Source organism: Strix aluco, chromosome 5 (genome assembly GCF_031877795.1).
Source record: "Strix aluco isolate bStrAlu1 chromosome 5, bStrAlu1.hap1, whole genome shotgun sequence".
Taxonomy (NCBI): domain Eukaryota; kingdom Metazoa; phylum Chordata; class Aves; order Strigiformes; family Strigidae; genus Strix; species Strix aluco.
In genome coordinates this window covers 13,574,852-13,591,414 of record NC_133935.1, presented here as the reverse complement: position 1 = coordinate 13,591,414, position 16,563 = coordinate 13,574,852, and the positions used below count along the sequence as shown (strand labels likewise).

The following is a 16,563-nucleotide window of genomic DNA, read 5'->3' as shown; positions in this document are numbered from 1 at the left end:
TCATCATCTTTGATGAATCTAGGCAATTGAAGCTTAATCCCTGCCCCACTTGGAAAACATTCCCTAGTGGGTCAAGTTTCCTGATGAGTCATACAATTTAGAAGGCATATAATCCAGCTATTAGGGGCTTTGCTCTTTGTTTTTATGAAAAGCCAAACCCAGAAACATTTGAAAGAAATTAGAAATATTGAAACAAATTTTACAATTTTGAAATATTTTAGAGTTAATGAAATTACAAATATTGAAGTGAGTACTACATAAGCATAGTGCTTCTTATGTCTATATTAAATATGAAAATTTCTTTTTCTCCTCCTGTAAAAAGTGTCAGGTCATACCCCCAAATACTTGTGTATCATATAGCCCTAATAAGACACACTTTAGACCTGCATATTAAACACACACTCCTTAGTAATTGCAAAGGAGAAATGGAGAATTTTGTATCCATCTGAAGAGGGTAACAAAGACAAGGTATTCACCCACCACTTTCCCACTATCCACACCTACGTCTCTCACCCCTAAACACCTTCCTGCAAGTCCCTGGACATTCAAAAAGAGCCCACATCTCTCCACCAAGGGCTCTTACATACAGTCAGACAGCCAAAGCCATCAATGTTGTTTCTCTCCTCAATGCACCTATAGCCTATCTGAGGCTATAGCAGAGCCAGCGGCGCTGTTGCCCATTGCCAATGAGCAAATTCATTGCTGATGGCATATACCTCATTGTCAGCCTGAGAGAGCAGCATCCTAGCTAGATCTTCTCCTATCTCACATTTTTCCACAAAGGTACACAAACAGGAGCAGCGATGTGTTAAGTTAGTATGCCTCAAACCTAAGTACAGTTAGACACCTCCATTCTCTCTGACTACATGGCCATTAGTCTATGACAGTTTGGCTTAGTATTAGGTAGTATGAGCTGGAAAACTTTCTAGGTGGAATTTGAAGCCATAACCCCTCAAAAAGGGGTAGATGGACCAGATGATAAAATAGCAGTTTCCCATTATAAACTGTAAATTTTAAGGTTAGATAAGCTTTCAAACAGCTGTTAAATGGAAGGGGATTCTGACAGTATGGTTCAGAGCTGCATTTGAAGGGAAATCCGGGACCAAAAGGTTCAGGACCTTGCTACCAAACTTTTTTCTAGCGTAAATGTTTCAAACTGCCAAGCTTCCTCAAAAATGCAGTACAGAAAGCATCAGGGAAATACCAGGCTCAATCCTAGAGTACAGACAGGCTCAGCCTTTTACCATCTTACTTTGCCAAGAGTGCAGTAGTTAACGACCACTCCTCAGAACCAGCTAATAAATCTTTCCCTCCCCACCCCAACCCCCTACCTTCTTTTACACTGAGTCATTTCAGCAAGTTAGTTGGAGGTGCTGAGACATTCATAAGAACCACTTAGTGCCCTGTGGTAGCCTCAGGTTACCATAGCTCTTTAAAAATTAACCCTCCCATTTGCTCAATGCACAAATAATTCAGAGATAAAACTTGGGTATATTGTACTCTAAACAAGATCAAATTATAATATTCATGCACAGCTGTCCTCTGCTTCTCCCCCAACTTTCAGGTTTTCTCTGAAAGCTGCAGTTTCAACTCTCTTCTGTTCCCCTCTCCTTTTAACCTGGATGAGAGGCCTTGCTGTTAGAACTAGGGTTGAGGATCTTTTCCCACTTGTCACACAGACTCCATCTGCCATCTTAAATAAGTCACCTTATCTTCCTTTGTCTGTTTCTCAAAGTGGATTTACAAAAAATCAGGTCCTATACTGCCTTTATTGGGTAGGTGTTATCACTTAGAGATTACAGCCTCACGGGTGGAAAAAGCTGAGACAAAGTATAATGGACATGGATTAGAATTTTTTGTTTGAGGCAAGGCTCTGACCAGCACACCAGATTTTTTTGGTGTTAAAGAGCACACAGCTACTTCCTTGACGCTACACTGTCTCCTACTTCATTTGTGGGTCTCCTCTGCAGACCAAGATAGGGGATGAGGTCTTTTGTAACAGAAACAATTCTAGTGAAATTTAAGGTGAAAAAAACTACTTTCCTTCCCAACCGCAGTCACCTCAAGTCCACTGTTATCTTCAGAGAAGGATTCAGGCTCAGTCTGGACAGGGAAGGCTGTGCAGGATCACGGCCAGCCTGTGGCACACGGCCACCAGTACACGTTAGACAAGGTGGTGCTGGTGTGAGGGCACATGCATCTTCATCTTCACCAACAAAATCCTCCTTGAATTCATATATTGGCAAAATGCAAGACAAGTTTACAGAGAGGAAAAGAAAAAGCCTTTATGAGCTGGCTGAGATGCTATCAACTTCCCTGTTGGCAGCATAAAGTGGGTTGCATGTGCATCAGCCCTACCAGCAGCTCAGCACCCCAAGAGACAGGGTTACGGGAGAATTCAGGGCCTGGCACAAAACGGGCACCAGGGAAGCAGTTATACCCACAGGCCAGCACATCCACTCCAAGAGAAGCAAGAAAAGGGAAATAAAAAGTGCATTATAGACAGAAGTAAGAAGTGAAACCAGAAATATCTGGTGGCATTAGATGGGCCTGCAAATCTTGAACTCAACTCTGGGCACAGCACTTGGTCAGACCTAAGGCCTTCAACAATGAGCAAACACATTAATATTTTATATACATAAATATGTATTTCCTCCAAAGAAATTACGGTTAAATAAAGGGAAAAAACCCACACACCATACACTGGTATTATCAACATAATGGCATCCCTTTATCTTACATTCCTGGACATTTATACAGAGCATGCACCAAGGCTCCCAAACGAACAGCCCACCCTGGTAGACTTCCCGCAGCCCACACAAGGTCTAGCAGTTATTCAGCAGAAAGTACAGATGGCTTTCCCAGAGCTGCAACCTGCAAAACACACAGCAGAATCCTCCATGCCCGTGTCCTGTCACACACCTCCTTTTACGCTGAACCTACTCACCATGATGTCACCCTACCCACACACAGCCATCAAATATCCAGCACTAACTGACATGGAGACTCCTATAGACTCTGTACACATATATATGCACATACACAGTCTTCTCTTAATGTACTGAAACATTTTTTCATATACGTCCAGTCCCACACAACTTTTCTCTGTTAAAGAGCAACAAATGGTCAAATCATTCAGAAAACCCAGGGCAGGGTAGAAGCTGAAATACCAGGGGCATGCAGGTGAACAGTAAATTGAGTTAACACATCACTGCCACATACAAAGATTTTAAAAAAACAAAATTTTGTAGAGAGTGAGACACAAACCGGAGCTCCAACTTTCCACATTCGTTTTATTGCAAGGCAAAGTTCCTCGTCATCAGTTCTGTAAGTAGAAGAGGTTGCTACAAAGCTGTGAGCCTCCCCTGCCTGATTATTTTCTTCTTTCTCTCTCCCTCTTTTCCTTAATACCCTGGAAATCCTTTAGCTGACAGTCAGTGTTTCATGCCAAGGCTGCGCTGGATTTACCGATAAAAAAAGCAGGAAGAGCACAGGAGATTGTCGCACATATACATCACCTTCCCAAGATCTTGGCCAAGTTGCCAAATAAAAACCAAACCTGTCAAAAGGCTGATGAAGCTTCAAGCAAATCACTTCATCAGCCCCATGATGGACCCAGGTGAGAAGAGTTGACTACCTGCTCATTTATTCTAAAGGACTAGCCAGAACTACTTTTCCACCCCATCAAAGTTACATGGCATCTGATTCAGCATTTATTACCAGATGAATTTTTTCACCTGTGACAGTCCCAGGGCAATGTGAGTGTGCCTGTGCTACACAACAGCTTTATTATGCACTCGCAGAGGATCCTGCTTTCAAATCACTGGTGCATTTATCTCCTTCTGAGTATGCACATAATTCCATTGCAGCTCACATGTAGCTTTACCCAGAGTTATCATTCACATGTCTTTGGTAAAGTACTGCTAACCTCAGATACAAAAGGGAGAACATAAGACATGCTCTAAATTCAAAGACAGTCCTTTTACTTTGTGTGACCTAGAGGCATTGATGGCCAGACTTGCAGCCACATCTCAAAGTCAGGAGGGAATTTGAAATGTCAGCCTAATTTTCCCATGGTATTATTCCTGTTTCTGAACTACCCTAGCCTTTTTTTTTCTTTTACATTTTGCTCCAACACAGAGCTCTCAACTCAAAGCTCTATAAATGAAAGAGCTTCCTGAAGGCCCCTTCATGTACCAAAACCATCCAGTGATATGCTTTGGGAGAAAATTATAAAACTGTGCTGAATGGTTTGGGTGACAAAGTAAATTGAGTGACTGTTATGCGAGTGGGTGGTAACAACTCTGTACAGTACATACCCGAAACTCTTAAAGACAGTTGTAAGCAGATCTTATGAGATTAGGCCAGAGAGTGAGACTTATTTTCTTGACATTTGGTAGAAGACAAAAATTTGTCCATCATTTTCATGCAGAATAACCTCACTCATTTACAGAAATAGGGTGTATTAAAATTCAAGGAAACTTAAGTAAAAGAAATCAACACAATCAAGAGATCAAAGGCTTGTGTTGGGTGTTTTCATTTTTACAAATGTCATTCAGTTTTAATTATTTATAATGTTCCACAGTACACTAGCAAATGCTGTCATATTTCATAAAATAATTAAGTCTTAGTAATAGGAGACACCTCTACCATCCTGTCTCGATATAATATTTACTGAGCAGTGCTGTCCATTTTATGATCATGTCTGTAAATAAAGGAAGCAAAAAAATGAGGCTGTTTTCTATTCTTTAATTTCTATTTTGGTCTAAGGCCCCATCTGTAGTCCCAGGTACTCATATGCTCATCAACACTGACAAGGCTTGTGTAATCAGGGGTTTTGCAGGATTTCTCTGCTGTAACTTTTTTCCCTTCAAATGTAGTAACAAAACCCACTCTAATTATAACTCCAGCTACCTTTTGCCATAACAATCAGTTATTGCTGATGGTGCGAGAGGAGAGGCCAGCTTGATTCTTGGCTTCTGCTCGCAGAGAAAGGGTCGGGAAATCACACAAGGCACATCGCAAACAGATTTGTTTAAGTCAGAGAGAAACATCAGCCAAGGAAACTCAAACCACCTATTTTAGACAGCAACATTTCTGAGTGGAACTGGATGGCCAACGAATATGGTGAGTTAAGAAAATCAGTGCCTCCATGCACTCACACTACTAAAAGCAAAATGCTTGCTTTCCTGCTCAGGCAACCCACCTTAGCCAAAGACAAATCGTGATAACGAAGCTGCCAACCCACTGCCTATTAGCACTACAGGACTCAAAACGATTTGTCATGGTCCCACTTCTGGAAATCCCTGAGCCATGTACAAGCAAGAATCCCAAAGCCTGCCACCCGCTGCATGGGAAAGGATTTCTCCACTTGGTCAATATGACATTACATTTCTCTAGATAAACTATTCCCTAGTGATAGATGTTTGCCAAACACCACTTGAGCTCTCACAAGAGGACCATTAAAACTTAAAATGCCACTAATCAAGATTCCCTGGATTTCTAAATAATAAGAAGAAATTAAACCCCATTTGCATTACTGATGGTTTTGGTTGGTTTGCTTTTTGGCTTTTGTTGGCTGTTTTGGTTTTGGGGGGCTTTTTGGTTTGGGTTTTGGTTTTGTTTGTTTGGGAGGGTTCTTTTGTTGTGGGCTTGTTCTTTACCTTTTACTATTTCTCTGAGCTTAAACAATTAAAATGACAGGACTACACTTCAGATGAAGTTTTTAGAGCTACAAACACCTGTGGGAAAACTGCGGGATGGAGCTTTATTTCCAAGGTTTTCTCTAGACATAGGTTTTTATTGTGGAAATACTCTCATTGAGCATCTCTTTGGTATAATCTGAATTTCTCTATTTCAGAAATTACTTTGAGGAAAGCTACTTACTCTCTACTTTAACAAAAAGAGACCATGAAGTTCCTCACAGAACTCTGCAGTGACAAAATAATAAAAATTAAAAAGAAACAACCATGTACCTGCTACCTTTGTGTCACAATATCTTGTAACTATTCTGCTGGTCTAGAAATGTAGGAAGTAAATACTTCTCCAAGAACCAGGCAATCTGTAGAGAGCATCTCTCTGGCAGGGGTATGTATTTGATTCAGTCATTTTTTTAAATTTTTTCTTCATCTGCCAATTTCTTCACAGTGGGGTGGGAAATTGAACTTTTGGTTCTATCAATTTGAGAAAAACATTTTTTATTTTAGTTAATATTTCTAAGCAGGAAAGCCAAAACATCTTTAAGGGACTTAATTCCATATCTGTAGGGTAAAAAATTAGCCCTAAAAATTACTGCTTAGCTGTCGCCATTCTGATGTTAGCACCCAACTATCAAGTCAGTTGGCCTCACTTAAGTGCATGAGGCTGAAAAGGGAGACCGTTGCTCTGAGCTTTTGTTCAGTCTGTACAGGAACCAGCTCTGCAAGGTACCCCTTATCAAAGGGCCAACATTTCTTCTTGCATACCTCCCCTTCCCTCCCTCACCGGTGGGACCAGCGGTACCCACCGGCTGAGCTCTGGCGGCAGCACCCCCTATGACATCAGGCAGGGCAGGTGTCCCGTCTGCAAATTAAGATCCACTTAAGGGATGTGTGTTGGCAGCACATACACACACACAGAAACAGACACACTTTAAACCCATTAACTCACACACAAGCACAAGTGGCATATCCCCACTGTGTATGTATACATAATTACAGCATATTACTAGAAAGAAAACATCAAACTCCTACTCTTAAAGGAATGATGAGCTTTTGGCGCAGACAACAAGCTTCATGAACGTCAGGTGCAAGATGTGCATGGTTGGGAACATGGCAAGGTCAAGGGAGTTTTCGAGCTCCCTATGAGGCACACCTGTGTTATTTAAAGCAAATTTTTCCTCCTGGTGGTTTGATATGGGGGACAGACATGCCTATATCAGTATTACTACACAAAATCATTACATACGTAATACAGCAGTTTCTGCATTGTAAGCCACTGGCCACATCAGCACAAAATATTATTTTCTGAACTATGTTACTCATGGTTTTGGTACAATTCTAGAGAAACTGACAAGTTATATGTATGCAACAGCTATGTCATTAGCTAAATAGATCTGCATTACAATGAAAGCAGATGCTGTTTAGCAACAAAAGGGGGAAAAAGATAATACTTTAAGCCAGACTCAGGTAAGCCATAGTTTCATAATAGAGAGTGATTAATATAAAATGGGTACAGGAAGTATTTTTCTTCTTCATTTTGTCCCTTGTGACAATACCTTGACCTGTCATTCAGCCACCCATTTCATTCCTTCAACTGTCACCAACAGAATAAACATTCATGAAAACGCATGCAAAAAAAAAAAATATTTTAAGCAAGTTCCAACTGTCTTTTTTTTTCTGTGTGTATAAATACAGATATATGGGTGTATGTCAATGTAATGCACCTGCATAGAGAATTCTGAATGAGCTGTTTGAAAGTCCATATGAAGCCTTAAATAACTTCCATCATACTAGTGGATAAGGGTGTCCAAGTGCCAACATAAATAGATTTTCCCATATATAATATGGTCATTTACATTTACAAATGTATTTCCTCACCCTAATTTACTGAGTGAAATGGTATCAATTTAAGAGACCTGGGGGGTGCAGGGTGTGGAGAGCTCAGTGGAGGTCCTTTGTGAAAGTTTTCTACTCTTACCTACTCAAGCTGTTATTGTTACAGATAAGTGAGGGAGTGCGCATTATTTGTAGAAAACTAGCTCCAAAAGAAGAAAAGGTGTGAAAATCCAAGTATGTAAAGAAAATGTACTTTCTTGCACATTCTTAAGTCAAGTAGAATGAGTAACATGCATCAAGAGATGCTTAGGAAAAGGCTTTTATATCTGAAGGTTCAGGACTTGTATACTTGCCTAGATGGAGAGGCAGGAGGAAGAAGAGAAAAAATGCAACATTTCCTCCTACAATCATTTATTATGAAACCCTTACAAATATCCACCATGCAGAAACCTTCAAGAATACCCATGTCTTTAACCCACTTCTGGATAATCTAGAAAACAGGACATTATAAACAGCTTTTAACACCTGCCCCCAAAATGGGAAGATGCCAAAACTAATGCAATAAAAATGAAAATGTATAGCCTGAATAGAAGCACTTCGATTTTGCAAACCCTGTGCCTTCTGTACCAAGAGCAGACACTTTAGCAAACCTGTCTCATTAGCAGCTACTTCAAGATCCCACCTACAGAATCTGCCTTCACCCGCAATAGACAACTTGCCCCTAAATTACATGCGCTAGGAAAACTGTCAGGGTAGAGATGCAAAAGTACTGAGAGGTGACTGATGTAATGCTCTTTAGGTGTCCAGTAAGTTTTCCTTTTCACATCGCTCACCTTATTGAGTCTAGGATGAATCATCCCGAACTTCACACTCACCAGCAAGACCATCAGTCCTTATGGGGAAATCTCTCTGCATACATGAAGTCTTACATAAAACTTCAGCTATGAAGAGTGTTTAATTACATCAGTTTTAAGCCCTACCACATGCAGAGACTCAAACCATTACGAAGCTATCTTCAGATGTAAATTGACAGCACATGAAAAAAAAAAAAGAGTATCTCCATGTCAGGGGACGTTCTTCAGCTAATTCACCTAGACCTAAAGGCACTCTTTCCTTGTAGAGACAAAACAAGCAGCAGCTCTGTTTTCTATCCTCCCAGTTAAGAGGGCTCATCCCCAAGCACACTCTAATACTAGTTACTGATGGTGTGCTGCCTCCACTGGGGCTTTGCAGGCAGAAAGCTGCCAGAATTAGGTAAGACTCAAGAACTTTTTGGCATGAAGCTTTTCAGACGGCAATCACTTTCAGCAGCTGCTGACCATTAACAGATCCGAGGTGGTAACAGAAAAGCAGACAAACCCCACCGACAGCCCCTTCGGACAGGTGTGTTTACCGAAGGGAGGGAGAAACCCATTTATTTGACCTCACAGATACGGGACAGATGCACGGCCGTAAAAATACAAGCCCCTGATTAGGGCAGTAACACCCCGCGTTGGTTTCAGCGTGTGATATGGCACCACGGGGGCTGCCCGCCCGCGGCCACGCGTGGGGGTGCTGGGCGCAGCTGCCCACCTATCTTGTGCACCGCCAGGGCTTACGCAACGGCTGCCGGCACGGGTGGGGAGCGGCCGGGGGAGGGGGAGACCTGCACTCCGTGGGACTTCCCACACAGAGAAACCCCTCTGGGGAGCTGCGATGCCACCAGAAAGGTTTCTCCCATCCTTTTTGCGAGCGTTTGGAAGCGCCGGGAACGCGGGCGGCCGTGTTTTAATTGAAAAGGGCAAAGTCTAAAGACAGACCTATTCCCCCGGCCGCCGGGCAAGATCCCCGACTCCCTCTCCGAGTAACTCTGAAGTTCACCCACGTACGCCGTCCCCCTCCCCATCTCTCCTGGCGCTGCCGCGCCGGAGGAGCACCGCAAACCCGACGGCAGCGGCGGGGCTGCGAGCAGGTCGCTGGCTTAACGGAATGCCAATCGGGGGGATGGGGGGCGGGGGGGGGGCTCTTTTAGGCTTCAGGACGAAGAAAAAGCTCCCTCGGGCTCCAGGGTGCTGCCCGCACGCCGCTGCCCGGCAGCGCCGCCGCCGGACCCCGCCTGCCGCCTCCCCGCCCGCGGGCGCCCCGTGCCCGAGAGGTGCCCCCGAGAGGGGCGCGGAGGGGGCCCGCAGCCGGCCCCGCCCGCCCGGCACCCACCTGTAGGACACCTGCTTCCTGAAGGTGAGGCTCCGCAGCTTCTCCTCCAGCGACTCCTCCGCCGCCGACAGCCCCGGCTCCTCCGGGACCCCGGCGGCACCCGCCGCCTCCCCACCACCCTCGGCCCCCCGGCAGCCACCGCCACCCGCCGCCCCCGTCTCCTCCCCGCCGGCTGCGGCGGGGGGGTTCATTGCGGCGGGGCAGCGGGGCCGAGAAGGAAGAGGGGGAGGAGGGAGCAGGCGGGGGGCGGCCGGCGGCTGCAGACGCTGGGGGGCGGCGGTGGCCGGGGGGCGGCTGCTCCCGGGGCCACAGGGCGCGCTACGAGCCGCGGCGGCTGCAAATGGCAGCGCGGCCGCGCAGCATCCATCGGCGGCCGCACTGCAGCGGGGCATTGTGGGAAACTCCCGGCCGCCCCCGCCACGCCCCGCCGCCCGCCCGCCAATCGCCGCGCCGCACCCCCCACCACGCCCCCCGCGGCCACGCCCTGCCGCGCCACGCCCCCCCCGCCGTGGGGGGGACCGAGGGGAGGCGGCCGGTGGGGTGGGGGGCGGCCCGGCCCGCAGCCACCCGGCGCTGCCGATCAGGTCCCGGCCTCGACCGTGCCCGGCGCCCTCCGGCGTCACGATCCCAACCCGGCTCGAGTGCCCCGAGCGCCCAGCGGTGCCTGACCTCACAGCCCGTGCGTGGTTACCTGAATCACCCCTCCCAAGGTTTTCCCAGGCGATCTCCATTTAGTACGCTCCGAACCAAAGCACCCAGCCCTAAAGGGAGATCTGTGACACAAGCATCACGGTGCCCCCGAGGAAAATTAATTGTGCTCCTGCCTTGTTCCCCACTTCTGCCTTTCGTTCCCTGGGGGAGGCTGAGGAGAAACTTTCCAGGGAGGCATCAGCGTGGGGATAGTTAAGCACATCAGCCGACAGTGACAATAAGATTAAAAAGTACAGGAAAGGTCAAGGTCTGGGACTATGCAGAAATTATAGCAGGAATTATGTGCAGCCAGTGCTTTATTCTCTGCATCCAAACCTTCTCCAAGGAAATGCAATCCAAAATAGAAAGATCTAAGAAAAAAAGAGAAGGACGAACAATGACACCCTACAGAGAAGGCAAACCCTACAGGAACAGATTTCAGTACCCCCTGTTCTCCATGGACGATGTCCCTGAGTGGCCTTGCCCCTTCTTCGTGATCCTGGTGCCACAGCACAGCCGGTGGCGTGATGGAAAGTCCAATAGGTAACAGCATTTACCCGCAGCCCATATACACCAGTGTGCAACTGTTGCAAAATCTTGGGCATCCATCTGACTTACAACAGTCAATAGGTTCCTTACACCTGATTCTGGCTCCTTCTCCAACCCTATTTAAAGATTCAGCTTCTCCATACTTCGCACATATTGTGTACACATCTTTTGCCTCGGCTTCAGGAATGACAGGCTCTCCAAGCCAGCCAATTAATGTTTCTCTCTCCCTTGTTGGCAGTGGAGAAGGGTGATGAAAAGTGGATCTTTTTACTACAGTTGAAGCATTTAAAAGTTTAACCAACTTTCAAAATTATATTATATCCCTATGCATCAACAATGCAGATATTATCTACATGCACATATGCTTCCCCCAAAACGTATACAAATTTTCTCCCCCAAACCTCAGGGTACTTTAGCTACTAATGAAGCACATAGAAGAAAGCACAATTAAGCAATGTAATACATGGCTTATTAGAAGCAAAACTAAATCTCTTATGCAGAACTGCTAAAAGAAGGTCTGGATCCTGCTCTGAGCTGCATGCAGAGATCTGCAAACCAGCATGGAGCTCTACAGAAACCATTGATGCTTTTTCCACGGAGAGTTGGGACCTCAGCTGGAAAGTCTTCAGCTGAACTTCCATGGAAATCAGCAGCCAATGTTGCTAGTGAAAGCGTCCAATTTAAGAGCATGCAACAACTATTTTTTGCAGAAAGAAACAAAGCCCTTTTGAGGTGGAACTGTCACAGACCAGTTCAGACCTAGCCCAACAGCCAGCTTCGAGGATGGGGAGCAGTGCCATAAGCCCCTCTCTCACCAATGGTATCTTCGAGGTTTTGTCATTGGTGAAAACCCTATGGTCTGTTGCTATGAGAAAATGCCAATGGCATCTGCAAAAAATACTTTAATTGCAAATTAATTTTGCACTTGGAGAGCAGAACAGTATGCATCATCCCACAGCTTTACTCTTTTAGCCTTTGGTCTGCATAAGAACAGCGCTGCGGCCTGTGCCCCAGCAAACCAATCCACCTCCCCCAGAGCATCTGGAGCAAAGCCTAACAACTAATGAGAATTTCCTACCCCCACCTCCAGCGAACATCCACGCCACTGAGCCACGGCCTCCTCCTCCAGCATAAACCCTATTGTAGCTCCTGCTTGCCAGTAACCATTTTGCCCACATGACCACATTTACGCTGTGCTCCGGGATTACCTGTTTTTCCTCTGACTGCTGCAATTTGCATGACTCATTTGCAACATGAAGTGCTAAATTGACTTCCTCTGCCTTTGTCTGAATATAAGCAATTATGACAGAATCTGAGGCTCGTGAAGGAAAGCCCTGCTTACACAATTACACCTGCGGCATAGCTGTCAATTCCCGTGGTTTGAGAAAGGCAGCAACAGCAGAAACTTCATCAGAGCATCCCGTTTGCTCCAAGACGTGGCTGCAGACATACCGCTGCATCAGGAGGGAAAGGATGAGCACAGAAATAGATTTTTAGCAGATTTTGACAGTATCTGGGATCACTGTGCTGGCAAAAGCCTGAATTCCCACGGCTGGGATCTCATTTCTTAACGCCAAGAACTGGGCTGTCGTCGGGTTAAGAGGAGCACCTCGCATCACTCCGCGGTGACTCCCCTGCTCACCTGGGAGAGCTGACAAGCTTCAGCAGGTGGGGAGCTCTTTCTCCTGGGTGGAAACTTCTCGCCATACCACATGCATTGAATAGCAGGGTGGATGGTGGGAATGAAAGAGGAAATGAGGAGAACAGAGGGAATTCAGCCTTTTGGAGTAAAGCCAAGGGAAGGAGGTTTATTCCATTACTCACATGCCTGTTAAATCCCATTCTGAACACTCCAGTGTGCACAGGCTGTGCATGCTGCGGTAAATTTTATTTAGAGTGGGAGGGACTGAAAATCCTATTCCTAATGGAAAAGAGGTGGATATATCAAATAGGGGAGTGGGGAAAAAAGGGGTGAGGCAACCTTATTTGTTTGGTGTGCCAGGCTAGGCAGTGAGAAGTCAGTCTACTTCAAATGCTCCATATTTCTTAAGGTCATACAAATTCATGCTCAGGATAACCCTCAGCATTCACCCTCCAGGAAAACAAACAAAAATACTTATATTTATACACACATGCATGTGTGTGTGTATTTACATCCCCCAAATTTTATTTTTTTTAAGCGTGTCTGAACCTGCAGCCAGATTCCCTTCCCAGATCCAGTGCCAATAGATATGCCTGTAAAAACATTCACTTTTGGTCAGCATTTGAAGTTCAAGTAGAGCACTGCTTATCCATCGGGTAACTGAGGGATGCTGAGGCTTATCATGGAATGACCTGCCCTGACCTCAGCAGATCACCCCACTGGGCAGAGCAGCTTCACCCTGCATCTCTGCCAGTGCTGGCTCCAATTAGCTCTCTGGCAAGCTACTGCTTTCTGCTACATACTATTTTTTTAACCATTTTTCAGCTATTTTGCAGCACTGCACCCTTTTCTGCGCATAGGCTGCTGTAGCTAGAAACTCTTGTTGCAAAGGTGTTCAGTGGTGGTGACAATGAGGGACTGATCCTGGCTTGGAAGTGCCTGGGTGCTGCCCCTTCACAAATGCCACAGATCAAACACAGGTTTTTTCCAAATAGATTTAAAAAAACCCCAAACCAACAGGGCTAACCAGAACCTAAGCATTTCTTTAGCCAGTGGAAGTGAGACAACCCAACAGACATGGACTTACTCTACAGCGGTTGTCTTTCCTCAGCTGTATCACAGCAGAAATAAGGGCCAGAACTTGTAATTTCCTCCTTACTCAAGATACACAAAAAAGTAATTTTATAGCAATGTGTAGAACTTGTGTAAATACAACTTAAGATTAATTTAATTATAAAAAGTTAAACAAGTCATTCCTGGCTTCTGTGGGGACCATTTGAAGCCCACAGGAGACAGCACCAAGAAAATGAGAAACCAAATCAATCGCTTTTTGAAGCATAAACTGGAGTGAAACAAGACACACAAGCATTATTCATTCAACACGAAGTGAAACATGCTTTTGTTTCTAATTACTACCTCCTCTGGATCACCTTGCTTTGGTTAATCTCAACATGCTTTACAGAGAGGAGGAAGCCACCACTGGGCCCCATTTCACAGTCCAGGCATCTGAAGCACGGAGAAGGGTCGGCCAAATTCACTGGCATGCCATGAGCAGGACTAGACCCAGAAGCTCGCTTCCTCGGCCCTTATCCAGTGCTCTTCCTCTACAGGACATGGTTCGTGCAGAATAATTTTATTTATGACAAAGGTACAAGCTTTTGCTCACTGCTTCTAAACTCCAAGCTAATGAGGTCCGTATTTCTAAAACACTCAAAGCAAACGAACCAGGAAAGGGAGTACCAGTGATGAATCTGCCATGAAATACCTGCAGGGGTGCTGTTGTAAGATAATAGCTAACATATATATATATATATATATATAAACCTAACAGCAAAGGATGAAGACTTACTACCCACACCATGTTGTGAGGGGCATTGCAAGCTGCATTTGGACACCCTTCCTCCTGCCCTGCAATGGGAATCAGCCTGAGAAACGAGTATCGAAATTTAGCCTTGAATTCAAACAGCAACATGCTTTTCAAAGAACAGCATGTACTGGAGGGTGATAGGTAGTGAGGCTGACAGCTCATCACCCAGCATTTCTCCATTGTATGTGGGTTTCTTTTTTAATAATAGACTCCCTGCAGCATTGCCTGCTGTACAATGCTTTAAGGGTAATAGTGAGACCCAAGGAGATTCTTAACCAATTGTTAATCACCAGTCAGTGTTTGGTATGCTCAGAAGAACTGAGCTCAGCTAAAACTAAGCTAAGAGTAACTTCCCCAATCAGTCACAGACTAATGATTTTCCTCTAAAAATGTTATGTATGGCCTGATGCTGCTAACAAGTCCCCTGGATCAATAGTCCTGGCAAATGAAATTGCCTGTTCAGAAAGCAATGGGCACCCAGCAGCAGGAGAAAGATGGCAGCTGCAGTACCTCTGAAACAATGAGTGCAAAGGAGCAGGATGCAGAACTTCAAGGACAAAACAAAGCCTTTTCCCCCCCACCTTCCAAGAAAAAGCACCACAGACCTTCTTCATTCAGGTACAGAGACCAAATTTTGTGAGAAAGAGCTGCTTCGTCATCCGCTGAGACCACGGTGGGGTTAGATTGTATGTTCTGGCGCTGAAAGTGGGCTCTACCTGGGAGAGCTGTTCTGTTACAGCGCTGCACACAGACTGCATGTGCAATGGGACAGACCAAAAAGACTGGGTAGGCAAAAAATAAACCTCTCCTTCCAATTTCCTTTTCTTGTGATAGTGAATGGTGGTGGGCAGCAAAGACAATCCTTGGGTTAAAAGCACCTGGGTAGACCTGAGGAACGAAGAGCGCCTTTTTTTTTCCTTCACTGCCTATTTCTTTTGCTATTTCAACTTCTTTAGCCCAAACCCAAGGCATTTCTGAAAATCCGCATCAGCCACAAATTTAGTTCAGGCCAGGGTGTTCTGCTTTTCATGGTACGCTGCCCTCCGCAACCTCTAAATCAGCCTTCTTTAAGAGGCCTTGAAAAGAAGGCACACCAAAGCCATCTGTCACGCTCCCATTTTCAGTTCAGTAAAGCTGGAACTATTACTTCCATCGCTAGTACCTCCTGTGGGGGGTAAGCTCTTGGTTGCTATTATATGGATGCATGGTACTCACATACGAGGTCCCTTTTCTAGTAGAAAACTGGCGTAATACAAATGTCTACACCATTTGTGAAGCCAGCTCTGCACAGGGTAATTTTCATGTCTGCAGTAGGCAATCCATCGCCAAGTTCCCTAGATGGCCAGCAAAGACACAACAAAGTCCCCAAACTGGAAGAAATGAGGTATTTACTTTTCCATGTCTACTCAAAGTAGCAAAAGGTCAACTCTGTCCCCTGGCTGGATGCTGCTTCTGGGCTGAGGGGCATAATGTTGACTGTTTGCGCAGGCAAACAGCAGCTTCTTCAGGGGTGAGTCCGGGTAAGGGAAGAAGCTGGGGGCAGGAGAGGACCCAACCCCTAAAAGCCAAAGAAGAAAGAGTTCTTTTAAGAATTCATTTTGGTTTTAGCAATTAGTCGCCCAGTGTAAAGTCAGTGCAGGGAAAGGCCTCACCTTCCAGAAGGGCTGTGGCCCATAGGAATGAGGCTCCAGCATGCTCTAGCAGACTGGTATCATGAGGCTGAAGGTAGTGCCCCCTTGAGCATCAGCCCTCCTGGATCCCGCATTTATAGAGGAAGAATTTAATATTAATGGGGCTGTATTGCATAGTTGCACTCAAGTGCCATTATCATTATTAAATGCCATCAGCCTTCACCTAATTTCCACCCGTTACTGACAGATGTAATTCTCCGCTAATCTCAAAAAAGGGAAGGGGCAGCCAGCTTCAGCAAAACTCCCCACTGTTGCTTTTAACCTTCTCTGTCTAGCAACGTGCTAAATGACTGGGGTTCTGCATGTTGAAGACAGACACATTGCACACGGTGCCGGACTTGGGAAAGCCAAAGGACCAGACCTTTTCCAACCATCAGGAAAGCAAACAAGTTGTAC

General features: G+C 45.5%; 1 protein-coding gene across 3 annotated transcripts in view; it reads right to left on the bottom strand.

Moving 5' to 3' along the window:
• Positions 1-10,120, bottom strand: part of DGKI (diacylglycerol kinase iota) — a 221,713-nt gene extending 211,593 nt beyond the window's left edge. For all 3 annotated transcript variants that reach the window (XM_074826020.1, XM_074826017.1, XM_074826018.1), the window contains exon 1: positions 9,729-10,120. In XM_074826020.1, the coding sequence (XP_074682121.1) occupies positions 9,729-10,120 (392 nt within the window). The remainder of the gene's footprint in view (positions 1-9,728) is intronic.
• Positions 10,121-16,563: the final 6,443 nt, after the last annotated feature.